The sequence below is a fragment of the Anastrepha ludens genome, chromosome 4 (assembly GCF_028408465.1).
Source record: "Anastrepha ludens isolate Willacy chromosome 4, idAnaLude1.1, whole genome shotgun sequence".
Taxonomy (NCBI): Eukaryota; Metazoa; Arthropoda; class Insecta; order Diptera; family Tephritidae; genus Anastrepha; species Anastrepha ludens.
This window is the reverse complement of record NC_071500.1, coordinates 68,142,651-68,156,493: the sequence shown is the minus strand read 5'-3', so window position 1 is coordinate 68,156,493 and position 13,843 is coordinate 68,142,651. Positions and strand designations below refer to the sequence as shown.

Genomic DNA, 13,843 nt, shown 5'->3' with positions numbered 1-13,843 from the left:
TCTAGTGTTTTGCTAAGGGAGCCGAGTTTTCAAGAGAGAACGAGAAAGCTGCTTACTGAGCAAACCTTTTATCATTGAATCATGCCATAGATGCAAGATTGTATATGTCGAATATTTTGATTTTTAAATGAAACAAAATAATAAAAATGGAGAGCTGCCCGATAAATTGTGAAAGCAAGAAGTTCTTTTCATCTCAGCATATATACAAAGGCAAAAAATATTCATTCAAATAAATTTGAATATAAACTTTTACCAACAAATTGGAGTTTTCTCGAAGATACCAGAGTTATATATATTATGCAAATACTGCCACAATTTAAAAATCGAATTGCAAATCATGCTTTTGTATTTACATATACCCATGTACATTTCATATAACACAATTCAAGCACGAAGTATCGAAAATAAATTATTTAATACTTACCCGGCAAAGAAATTTTCTGATAGAAATCGTACTCTGTTTTCCTAGTCTAGGCTTCAATCAATGCAATCAACTGGTTAAATCGCGCCTAGCTCAACTAGTACTTAATTGAGCCCATTCGAGACCAAACCGGTCTTAAATACCACAAATTATGTAGTAGAGATTTGTTCGCTAACGAATTTTAGTTATAATATTTGGACTCTTAAATATCATATTTGCTGAATATGAAATCTGAAATCTTGAGTAAAAGCCAAAATAAAAGTATTAAATAATTTGCTTTGAAAATTTAATTGAAACTCTTTTCTTTTTTGACATGAGTAAAATAAAACAATATCCACTTCAATTTTCATTTCAAAAATATTTAAAGTTAGTTTGCAGTAAATCTTTCTTTGCCGACAATTACCCTAACCTAATAGTTATTTTTAGATAAAATGTTTGCTTCAATTAAGCTTTACTACTGCTCTTAAGCGGTCACCAAAGCCAAATGGGTTGGTGTGTGACTACCATTCGGTAGTGATCCGTGCATGAACCTGCCCACCAGCGGGCCACCGAAATAATGCGAAAATTGGTTTAGTCAGGGTACTCACTCCAGCCTACTAGAATTTGATGTCAAAAACAAACTGTCACTGCCAACATTTTTAAATACACAAAATGAGTTAAAGGCCCGAAGAAATGATGATTTTCAATATTTTTTTTTTTGGTAGTCAATTGCTTTATTTTACAAAAATAAAAACATAGCATCTTTCGATTTCACTTTAGCAAAATTTAAAAAAAAATGAATAATTGTAAAAGTTATCGCTGTTTGTATGGAGCCCGTTTCTCCAGAAGTCCCTTGCGGTGATCATCACAAGTCCTTGAAGATTCATCTAAAATCAATCGGACAAGAGAAATTAGATAGTTATTATCGTGCCTGATCGAAGCCTTTTTTCAAAGTTAACAATATGGCGGCGTCAGGAAATATTTTTCAGATTTTCGTGAAAATAACCGACAATTTATTGTTAAAAAAAAATCGAAATTAAAAAACAAAAATCTTTCGATCAGGCATGAGTTTTTTATGTTTTTCAAAAGTAGTATAAATTCTATTCAAATCTGCCTAGCGGTTTGTAAGTTACAATGATCACCATTTCAAAAAACATTGATCACCATTGAGAAAAACGCATTTAAAGTTTCGCTACTTGCTCTCGAATGCCCGAGCGCACTTTGTTAATTTTTGAATAACTCGACGGATAACTGAATAATTTGTCGGATTCACTTCAAATTTTCACGCAATATTTTTAAGATATTACACTTTATGAAAATGCAAAAAAATAAATCCTTTTTTTTGAAAATTCTGACTACTCCTAACCCATTAAGGCTTAAAAGCTTGGAATAATCTTTAAGCACCTTTAGACGGATCCACATCCTAATATGGTAGTACATTAATGTTAGAAATTATTTGTGGGGAGATGGCTTAGAACTATAAATTTGCACATACTTCTCACTATAACAAAATGTTGAATTAAAATGAATACAAAAGATATTTAAAATACTTTAATAATGCATATCGCATGTATCCTTTTTTCGGATCACTGGAACCATTTTGGTTTTATGAGTTATGACACTATTGAAGTAAATGAACGACATGTATTTAATCATTTTTGTTTCTGTTGTAGTATTAAATATATTTATTTATAATGTATAAGTAAATTTTTGGATTCACAGAAGTACAAAGAAAGAAAACCCATTTTACAACACTAGTGCACTAGTCCGTATTTGGCGGAATGGGTCTAGTTCCTTCGTGGCATGGTCGTATATGTATATACATACGAGTATGTACTTGTGCAAATATTGGGCATAAATGTACGTGTGAACATGTCATGCTTACAGTTGTGAGTTGCTATGAATTTTATGCAGCAGATGAGATCTGACGATTCTCAAATACGCGTTTACATACATACCTATGTGTGAATAAATAATGCCGCGATTTTTTGCATACAGCTTTGACGGAAACAATTTGTGTAATTCAATCTCGCACTCTTTTTGACTAAATCTAAACAAATAGTAGCAAACAATATTCTAGTTAAGATTTAAAATTGAATCACCCAATACAAATGTGACTACTTCCTACGACTTTTAAATGGCAGTCATGTCAGAATCAAATCTTATAAGCGCTACAAAAGTAATAATTTAAAAAAAATTTACATAAATTAAAAACTTAAACGATTTGACGGTCTTCTAAATAGTAAATATCAAGAAGACGATCCACTTTGGGGGCATGACATCTTTTTTATCAACAACATCTTTTTACCAGCATTTGACGAAATCATCGTGGCTTTTAACAAACTGCGAAATGGAAAGACAAACGGCGAAGACTCTATAGCGGTTGGAGTCATAAAAGAAGGCGGTGAGGAGCTACAATATATATATATATATATATATATATATAATTGGCGCGTACACCCGTTTTGGGTGTTTGGCCGAGCTCCTCCTCCTATTTGTGGTGTGCGTCTTGATGTTGTTCCTCAAATGGAGGGACCTATAGTTTCAAGACTCCGAACGGCAGATATTTTTATGAGGAGCTTTTTCATCGCAGAAATACACTCGGAGGTTTGCCATTGCCTGCCAAGGGGCGACAGCTATTAATTACAAAAATCTTTTTCTTAATTTTGGTGTTTCACCGAGATTCGAACCGACGTTCTCTCTGTGAATTCCGACAGATAGTCACACACCAATCCATTCGTCTACGGCGGCCGCTGTCTGATAGGATGATTAATTTTGCGCTGCCTTCTACTTATATATGCATAAGTATATTTTTTAATCAAAATATGAGCAATAAACTACTCTCGCACCAAATAGCATTTAGATACTTACGCCGCACGTAGAACAACAGAAATTAATCGGAAAGATTTATGGTGCCGTTTCATTCATAAAATTCTAATATTTTTCAAATTTCGAAAGTTTCTTAATCACTTCAAAAATAAAAATATTATTACGTATGCGTTCTAAATGGCGCATATATCCGCTAGTTGCCGCTATCGAAAATACTATTTGTAAGCAGAAAAAAATAAAGCAAAAATAATAAAATTAATAAAACGCCTGCGCCTCGATACGCTCTATTGCATATTGATTGGTTTGTATGCTTCTTGCTTTGGGACTTGAATGCGTTTAAGTCACGTTCCAAGTGCATTGCATTGCATTTCCCTGAATTTCTTAGAATAACCGAAAAACTTTGCCAACACCAACTTCGACGCTCGAACTAGCAATTGGCGATTGCCACTGGCATTCTAATCGTCATATTGAGCAATTGATATACTCGTATGTACATATGTATGTACAGACACATACATATATAATATATGTGTTTGTAAGTAAAACCATCGGCAGACTAGGAAGTCTTTTACGCATTCGCACCAGGAAATGCAACGCGTGTAGTTATCTAATTTTGTTCATTGGTAGGCAATGGATAGGACCATTGATTGGGTCGCCATAATCAATGCACATCGCGGCATACCATATACAAACAAGTTGTATGTGCATTCTTTTCCGCTGTAAGAACTGTTTTGCGGTGTTAAAAAAGCTAGAAAAGAAGGGTCAATTTAATTGATTACAAACGTACACACATTCTTACATATTACAGCAACAACCAAACTCAAACCCTTGGAGTAGTATTGCATTAAAGTGATAGGTAATGTTGTACAGCGATTTGAAATATGTTTCTATTACACTCCCAGTGTGGGCAATTCTTTTTTAAATACACATACGTATAAATATACATATACATATATTTGAACATACATTTGTGCATAGGCGCATCTGTGGCTTTTCTAATTGGTTAGTAATTTATGCTGCAGTGCCTAACTTATGAAGACTCTTATGATTCGCATGCACTGTATATTTATATGCAATTACGCAAACAAATAAGAAGAATGGGGTCAAAAAAATTAGGTCAAATTTTAACTAATTAAAATTTTTTATTAAAAGTAATAATTATAGAAATGGGTGATTCTATGAAAGCCTAGTGGGAGAGACTTGTTTTAATCGGCATAAACCCTGGCGTACATCACTGGATTGGCAGTCACTTAAATATCCGAACAGTAAAAGCGGAATTGGGAGGGGAGGTGTTCTTTCTCCAGACACTATGTGCCAAAAATAACACAGGTACTAAGGCATCACGAGAAAGGTCCAAAGCTTGCGCGCACACATTTCTTGTTTATGTATAATAAAATCATTGTTAATCAGCCAGATAACCTAACGTTAGGTAGCGATTCGACAATGTAGTACATAGAAGCATCTAGGAATATAACACAAAAAACACTTTAAACTCTAAAATTCTAGGTTCCTACCTACAGTGAATTTTTGATATTTCGAGTCATTCGGATGGGATGCAAATTCCGCACATTTTGTGTTGGCGGTAATATAAATAGTTTGTGGATTTCCTGGTATGTAAATATATTTAAAACCTCAACAGTCCTGCTCAAACTCATCAAGTTGTAATTATGGCATTATTTTTATACCATGTTTAAGAATTCAAATGACCACCGGCTTAAAAATTCACATTGTATGTAATTTAATTCTGAGTATGGAAGTTGTTATAATGTGGAAAGTGGTTTAGTGTCTAGAGCGAGTGATTAGCAAGTATGGTGCGCAAAAATAAACCAAGTATTGGATCGCTTCGCCCAAAAGGTGTTGAATGTAATTTATTTGACGGTATAGATCTTGACTTCGGGTCAGTTGTAGCTTTGGCATGAAGTCCAAAATAAACAAAACTGAGCTAAAATAGAAACGACAGGAGTTTTGTTCCGATAACTTCGCGTTTATTTATTTATTCAAAATAGTCCCCTCTGGCCTCTATACACTGTTTTGCGTGATCTAAAAGCTTTTCGAAAGAGTGTTTCAGGTCATTGACCGGAATCTCCTTCAGAATGTCGATACAAGTCTTTTGGATGGCCTCTACGGACGCGAAACGTTTTCTTTTACAGCCAAATGCAATTTTCCGAATAGGTAGGAATCACAGGGAGCCATATCTGGTGAATACGGTGAGTGATTGACAGTTAAAATGCGATTTCTAATCAAAAAATCAGTCACAAGAGTGGATCGATGAGATGGTGCATTATCACGCAATAAGCGCCAGCTTTCTCCTTCGCGCTATTCAAGGCGAATTCGACGAAGACGATGCCACAAACGCTTCAAAATGCCAAGATAGAAAATTGCATTGACGGTTTGGCCCGTAGGCATGAACTCCTTGTGGACAATTCCCTTGGAATCGAAAAGCAAATGTGCATCGCAAATGTGGGTTCTCCAAACGCGATTTTCGGGTGGTGGCTCTTCTGGGGCTTTCCATTCGCACTTTGACGCTTAGTTTCAGGTTCATGTTGGACACACCGCGTTTCATCACCAGTTACAATGTTGTAAAGGAAGTTCACGTCTCTTCTCGCCTCTTTAACGTAGTCTTTCGAATGTTGAATACTGAGCAAGTTTTAGTCCTCAGTTAACTTGTGAAATGGAACGTGCTCAGACCTTTCGTAAGTCCAAATTTTCAGTTATATATCTACACTAATATTATAAAGAGGAAAACTTTGTTTGTTTGGTTGTAATGAATAGGCTCAAAAAGTACTGAACCGATTTTAAAAATTCTTTCACCATTCGAAAGCTACATTATCCACGAGTAACATAGATTATATTTTATTTTGGAAAAAAATAGGGTTCCGTAAGATATTTGGATTTTTCGGACACAAACTGAAAAAAATCTTATATATAAAATAAAATCAACTTTTTGTGTGTGTTCGCTAACCGGCCGTGTCTTTGCACCGAATTAAACCAAACTTACACACATTGTTAAGAAGGTATTGAAGATAGTTTCCGTATAGTTTGGATACCTATTGGTGGATAGGGTTCGAGATATAGGTCAAAACGTGGACCCGGGTAACCTTCGGATGTGTATGTACAATATGGGTATCAAATGAAAGCTGTTGGGGAATGCTTTAGTTCAGAGTATTTTTCATGCCGCTCCGTGACTAGGGTCTCGAGATAGAGACCAAAACGTGGACCCTAGAATGTGTTTGTACAATATGGATATCAAATTGAAGCTGTTGGTGAATGCTTTAGTACAGAGTATTTTTCATGCCGCTCCGTGACTGGGGTCTCGAGATATAGGTTAAAACGTGGACCCGGATAACCTTTGGTTGTGTATGTACAATATGGGTGTCAAATGAAAGCTGTTGATAAGTGCTTTAATACGGGGTAATTTTCATACCTATTGATGACTAGGGTCTCGAAATATATGCCAAAACGTGGACCCGCGGTGTCTTTGCACCGAATTAAACCAAACTTTTGCACATTGTTAAGTAAGTATTGAAAATGGGTTTCGTAAAGTTTGGTTGTAATTCGGAGCAGTGGCAACGGGTACAGCGTTCTTTTGAGCCAGCCATAATGTCGCTTACTTTTTTAACGCTTGGGGCGGAACTGAACTGTCAAATTGACAGTGTGAGTTACAATGTGTCAATATTTCTTTCTGATTTGGAGGTCATAAGGAAAAAACGTAAGTGCAACATGTAAAAATTGTTTGTGAATTTTTTTGGAGTGGATTTTGGAACAGTGAATAATTTCTTACGAAATTTGAGAATTTAATGTGAAATCCGAATGAAATTATGTGTTCGTAGAAAAAAAATTTGTTTCGTTTTTTTTTTTTTTTGAAAAATATAAATGGATAATGGTTAAAAAATCTCCAATGCTTTAATAAAACATATAAATTGAAACGAAAAATTCATGGATGATCAGGAAAAAAGACGATTGTTTCTTAGTTATTCATATGCATTGAAACAATCTTCTTTTTTCCTGATTTTCAATTTATATTTTATATTGACTCAAAAACAAATAGAAAAACAAAAAATGTTGTTTATGCCAAAGCGCTTGAATAAAGAATAAAGAAATAAATTATATGAAAACCATATATTTTCTGTTCTAAACCATATCTATTCTATTTTAGTGTGCCCAGCGAAGGGGGCCGGGTTTGCTAGTATATATATATAATTGGTGCGTACATCCGTTTTGGATGTTTGGCCGAGCTCCTCCTCCTATTTGTGGCGGGCGTCTTGATGTTGTTCCACAAATGGAGGGACCTACAGTTTCAAGCTGACTCCGAACGGCAGATATTTTTTATAAGGAGCTTTCATGGCAAAAATACACTCGGAGGTTTGCCATTGCCTGCCGAGGGGTGACCGCTATTAGAAACAACTTTTTCTTCTTTTTGGTCTTTCACCGAGATTCGAACCTACGTCCACTCTGAATTCCGAATGGGAGTCATGCACGAACTCATTTGGGTACTGCGGCCGCCGTTCCCATGACAGTCAGTTCTAGGTTAGCGGAACGACTCGGATTTATTTCCGGCCATGGACTGTCACTCCAGCGGCATTCTCCGTCCATGTATAAGGAATGTTTATGCTGCTACAACAACAACAGCTACTGCGGCCGCCTTTTTAAATAACTGATCTAAATTTGTGATATTCCATTTGTGAGATGGAATTGCCTTCGAAAAACTTCTTTGTATCAACAGAAGCGTTCTTCGGATCACGATTTTGTAGAAATCAAAGGTAGATTCTCTTCTGCATAAAGTATCATTACATTTTGAAGTATCTAAACGGACTTGACCGCGTCCACATTACTTTCAATACGATGAGTTGGCCCGACATCGTCCCAGGAAAAGCAGCCGCACACCATTATTGCTTCACGATTGGTGAGACGAACTTGGGCTGGAATGCTGCATGATTTGGACTCCGCACGGACATTCCACCATCTGGACCAACTTTATTTATTTTCGTTTCACTGCCGAATAAAATATAACACCACTGATTTTGGGTCCAGCATATGTGCTCTCGAACACACGTCGAAAATGTGCTCTCGAACGGCGTTGTCGTTGAAGTGAACAAAAATTTCTCAATGAATGTCAGCAGCACTCTTCCTAGGATCCAGATTTGACAATTCAACGATCATCCCATCAATAACATTTTTCCCTTTCGACATTATTGAATCATATCAACTGTGGGAATAGGAATAGACCGAGTAGTTCTAAAGTATATTTCAAAAATAACAGTGCTCCTGCAAAAACGCGAAACTCTCAAGACGTTCCATATTAAGTAATTAAAGCAACTATGTTAATATACAGATTTCAAATTCCAACTGCAATGACAAATAAAATACTTTAATATGTATATGTATTTAATGAACCTTAATTTATTAAAATAATACATAGTCTGCATCACAACATCAGCACGAACTCATCCCCTCTTTTAAACTAAAAATTTAAGTGCCACAGAAACTGCGAAAACGATTCTTAAGTAGAATCACAATAAACAGTATGCCTACGGCCACGGTGAAGACTTGGATGTTGATAACTTTCGAATCCAGCACCGATCTCAACAAATTGTGAAATGTTTGACCGCGTACTTCGTTACTGCAACAATCTTCCATTTTTTATGGTTGTCCAAATGCCAAGGCGATTGGAATATCAAATGCATCCGATATTGTCCCAAAGAAGAAATACTTCTGCTCCTTAAAATCCAAACTACACCAAGTCCTTTTCACGAATACAAGCGTGATTTCAAAACTTATATAAATAAAATGACCACTAATGCAACCGCTCACGAAATCCGCCAAATATATTGTACAAAAATGACTATGCCACAAAAAAACAAAGAAATTTGTTAAACGAGAAAAATGCAGCTGGTAATTGTACTTCGACGAGCTGTGTCAGCTGATGGTCTGACGTCATGCGCTACGACACTTTCGTGATAGGTTACTGCAGGGTGGGTCGCATGAACAAGATTCTAAAAATCCAAGATGCAGGGGATAAAATGGTGGTGCCATCCGCAAACAGCTACTTGGTGATTTTGTCATTTGAATTGCGACAGCAATAAAACTAAAAAGTAAACTAAACAAGTCATTGTGCGTAAAGTTTCTTGTTTGAATTAAATTGTGAAAACATGACTGATAGTAAGGCCTCCAAATGCAGTTGTTGTTGTTGTTGTTGTTATAGTAGCATAATCCTTTAGGAGGCTTTGCACGAGTGCAGGGGATTCTTGACAAAATCGATGACTGGTGCATGAGACAAAGTATTTTCGTTAACCCGAACAAAACAACCATAGTCTTGTTTACGAGAAAACGGAAATTGGATGGACTCAGTCTTCCAATACTGAAAAGTGTGACACTTGGTCTTTCCGATGAAATTAAATATCTAGGAGTAATCTTGGAAAAAAAGCTGACTTGGGAGACACACGTTTCACTGAAGGTGAAACGCGCATTGAGGATTTTTCAGCAATGCCGTAGAGCCTTTGGTATAACCTGGGGTCTGAAAACTGCTGTGGTCCTATGGATATACACCGCACTTATCAGACCAATCCTCACTTACGCTTCTCTGGTCTGGTGGCTACGGAGCATGGTTAAGTCCACAATCCGGGAACTATAGAGGCTAACAAGCATTGTATGTTTATGCATCACGGGTGCCATGAGTACAACCTCTGGTGATGCCCTAAATGCTATGCTTGACTGCTTCCCCTGGATCTTAAGATACAACAGGAAGCAATAAAAGCAATGTGTAGACCCATAAATATGGTTCCCGGCACGAAGACGGAACTTTAGTACACAGAGAAATCTTTAAGTTGCTATCTGAGCAGTATCCACTGCTTTTGGCACCTAAAGATGATCTGATACCCACAGTTTCAAATGGAAGGAAATTTGATGTCAGATTTCCATTGCGTGAACAATGGAGCAATCCAGAATCCATGCAGGGAGGTTTGACGGATATTTTCTTTACCGATGGGTCCAAGAATGAAATATGGTCTGGAGCCGGATGGTACTTAAACGATAGTTATAAGTCTCATTATGCTATGGGGGAAATGGCAACGGTTTCCCAAACAGAAGTTTTTGCCATCCAGAAAGTAGCCGAATGGATAATCGAGAGGAGATGGAGCGGGAAACAGATTGGAGTTTTCAGTGACAGTCAGGCTGCACTGGAGGCCATGGAGAACGCGAAGCAAAGCTCAATCCTGTCGTAAGACAAAACAGGCTTGTACTTATATGGGTTCCGGGGCATTCCGGTGTTCAAGGAAACGAAATTCCCGACGAATTGGCCAACCGTGGATCAGCGGTGCCTCCACAGGGGCCAGAGCCAAATATTCGTAATCAGTTCCGCAGGAATCATGAATTTCATCAGTGGCTTACATAAAGAGCGGTGGTCCGGTCTAGAACGCTGCAGAACTGCAAAGTGTTTTATGACAAGTCCGAACAGAAAACTGTCAAACTTTCTACTAAAACTTAGAAGGAAAGACGTTCGGTTGATGGTCGGTATCATTACAGGACACAACCCATGGGGTCAGCATATGACCAGCATTGGAATCATTGAGGACCCAATGCGCCTGTCATGCTTGGAGGAGGCGGATAGCACCGAGCACTTTCTCTGTGAGTGCCCTTCCTTTGCTTGAGCACGGCTACAAGTTTTGGGTTCCGAGGTCGTGAGAATGAGTAATATTCGTTCTCTAAAACTGAAGGATATTTACAGATTTGTCCAAGAATCTGAAAAATTCTCACAGGACTAACTATCTCTATCTCTGTCTCTATTGTTTCCTATCTCTTTCTCTGACACTTTTCTCCTTCCCTCCTTGACTATCTACCCCATTTCCAGAGCTTTAAATACAATGGGCTCTTTAGCCTGAGTGTTTTAGGAGCCACCAAATCTCCTGGTGCTCCTTGGCTCGACCTTTTCAAATTTCAATTTCAATTGTATAGTAGCATAAACATTCCCCGTATGAGTTTGGGGAATTTTACTGGGGTAATAGTCCTTAAAAGGGTGTACCTTCAGCTGAAGACTAATATGTGTACCAAGTTTCGTTAAAATATAATAAAAATTGGTCGAGTTATTGTGCGCACGGACTAACGGATGGATGTCTAAATCCACTTCTTTCATCATTCCGAGCATTTGGAATACATGTAGATATCTATCTCGATTCCTTTACAAGAACCATTCCCGCACGAGGGGGGAAGAGTGAAATCATAACCATTAAATAAATTATGGCTTGGCAAAACTCGTGCGTTCTTGTTGTAGCACCTTCAGCAGTTTGTCAAACCTGTGTGTTATATTCCAATACCATAAATTTGATAAACCTTTTCAAATAGCGTTCGACTTTTGACAAATTCTAAAGTAAATTTTGAGCTATGAAAAATCTAAATGTATTTTAAAATGAAGATATTTGAACTATGGTAAGTAAGATAGAACCGCTGAGAGGCTATTTTAGCATTTGTTGACTTTTACAAACCATTTAGTCTCACACTCTCAAATCCTCAAAATATGTTTATAAAAAAGTAGTTCTTGTATGCATTAAAACCGTAAAATTCTGATAAAAACATGAACGTATTTATGCAGCTTTTAATCTTCAAATTTTTTCTTAGGAAAACGGGTGCAGTATAATTGCATTCATTTCATTTACATCTTTACTCCAATCTTAATTGCTACAAAAAACTTAAACAGTTCCGAAAAAATCGGTGGATTACTTGAATATAATTCCTGTACTCTCATCTTCACTTCTGTGCACTTATTATATTTTATAATTTATTTGTGTACATGCCTGTGAAGAATGTCAAGTATCCTTTTTAAAATAAATCAAATGTCTTGTGATTATTTCTCAATATTTGTATTGCTTTTGGCATTTGTGCATCATATCTATAACTACAGTCATTTGAATTGTTTATTTTTTTTAAAGGCGCACATACATATATGAATCCAATATCAATCTCACATACAATTTTAAATTATCTTCACAATGCCAGCAAGCTTAAAAATATTATGACCGACGAGTTGAGCGAACGGTTCTACCTCCCTGTTATTTTACTATATCGTCCCCTTAGTATTAAAATAGCCTATACATTTTTTGATGTTTTGAGAAAATGAATTTCAAACTTTTTGTCGAAAGTAGCTCTCACTCAAATCTCGTTATGTCTGTAAATTTTACTATTTTTTGACTAACATTTTGACCCACTTTGTGGAACTAGAATTTGACAAAATTTTGACCACATATAAAATCGACAATGGAGAATCCAAAAATTCAATAAAAAAATAATAGCCTATGAGCACATAGGCTATTGTTATACTAAGGGGACGATATATCCGGCCAAGAACTGTCACTCTCCATCAGCACTCCCGTACATGTATGGGGAATGTTTTGCTGCTACGATATAACCTTGTTGTTACCAAGTATGCAATTTCTTAAAAATTCCCATGCATTTAACAATTCGATATACATCCAGTAGTAAAGATAAAATACCCGGATAGTTTATTGCAAATTGAACTACATATATATTTAATTTTATAGTTTTTGGTGCCCACAATCTACATAATTTAGACACATGGTTTATTCTTCATCCTCGAAATCCTTGGGATTCTTACGAGTTAAGTGGTGATGTTCCCGTTCCGTCAGATCATAGATTAGATAACCAACAATGAAGGCTGCAAAATAGGTAAACATAATTAGCAAATTCATATAATTTTTAAAACAAGTTTTCACAACTTACGTGGGGCCACAATGAAAATATTTGAGCGGATACGGTTGAAAATATTTGGCAGGCCTTTACTAATCGCTCCAGCAAATGCACGCTGTTCAAAAGGCGACAGTTTATAGGTGACAATGCCGTGCACCTTAGCCAAGTTGCCGAAATGGGCTCCAAGCAGGGACGAGGTGATGCGCATTCTGGCTGCTATGTACTTTCTACACTGGAATTACAAACAAACACAGCTAAATCGATGGCATTACATTCTGTCAGCAAGCTAAGAGGTGCACAATTATTTGTATAAATATACAAATAGTTATTATAAACATATTGGTATAAAATTATTTCCTATTTGCGCCCCAATCAGTTATGTAATATTTCCTCGAGTTTTTTGCAAACTCTGGTTGCAATGGGCACTTTTGCACGTTTGTGATGCTTTTGCCAAAAATATGCATATTTATAGCCTTTTGAAATATAATGTATTCGCATATTATTTTTGGAAGATCCGCGTACAAATTGCTTTATTACCTCAATTAAAGAAAAAACACAAAAATGATGTGCCTTCAAATAGCTCTATAACCTGCAATACAATGAATAAACACACACATAGGAACGGAACATTTAGGGTTTGGAAGTAATGTCAGTCCAATAAAATTTCCCTTTTCGGGCTAATCATGTTTTGAAAAGTGCAGGACCAAATGTTTTGTAACAAACTGCCAAACAAAATATAAAATTAAGTTTAAGTTCGAATACAACATTCGAATACATATAGCATTTCGAATATAATTTAAGAATTAAAAAATCTCATACAGTTTAGAGCTACATTACAGCATTAGTTATTTAGATTGTTCGGCAACACTGTTGGGCTATCAGATTCAAGTATTGCCAAGTAAAATATTTCTCTTCTTC

At 36.4% G+C, this 13,843-nt stretch overlaps 2 protein-coding genes across 3 annotated transcripts; both read right to left on the bottom strand.

Annotated features, from left to right (window-relative positions):
* Positions 1 to 8,605: 8,605 nt before the first annotated feature.
* On the bottom strand, positions 8,606 to 9,178 carry LOC128861644 (uncharacterized). Its single transcript, XM_054099931.1, has one exon. The coding sequence runs from the start codon at positions 8,864 to 8,866 to the stop codon at positions 8,699 to 8,701; it is 168 nt and encodes a 55-aa protein (XP_053955906.1). The 5' UTR covers positions 8,867 to 9,178; the 3' UTR covers positions 8,606 to 8,698.
* A 3,511-nt stretch (positions 9,179 to 12,689) lies between these two features.
* On the bottom strand, positions 12,690 to 13,568 carry LOC128861643 (cytochrome b-c1 complex subunit 8). Of its 2 annotated transcripts, none has more exons than XM_054099929.1 (3): positions 13,463 to 13,568; positions 12,959 to 13,157; positions 12,690 to 12,893 (listed from the first exon to the last, which is right to left on the bottom strand). In XM_054099929.1, the coding sequence occupies exons 2-3, from the start codon at positions 13,131 to 13,133 to the stop codon at positions 12,799 to 12,801; spliced, it is 270 nt and encodes an 89-aa protein (XP_053955904.1). In that variant the 5' UTR covers positions 13,134 to 13,157; positions 13,463 to 13,568; the 3' UTR covers positions 12,690 to 12,798. The 2 variants fall into 2 exon arrangements, with proteins under 2 accessions (XP_053955904.1, XP_053955905.1); XM_054099930.1 differs by having other exon boundaries at positions 12,959 to 13,179; positions 13,463 to 13,527.
* Positions 13,569 to 13,843: the final 275 nt, after the last annotated feature.

Coding starts and splice junctions, on each gene's coding strand:
- LOC128861643 (XM_054099929.1), bottom strand. CDS start 13,133: ATGCGCATCACCTCGTCCCTGCTTGGAGCCCATTTCGGCAACTTGGCT. Junction 12,894..12,958: donor TATTTTCATTGTGGCCCCAC/GTAAGTTGTGAA, acceptor CCTATTTTGCAG/CCTTCATTGTTGGTTATCTA.
- LOC128861644 (XM_054099931.1), bottom strand. CDS start 8,866: ATGGAAGATTGTTGCAGTAACGAAGTACGCGGTCAAACATTTCACAAT.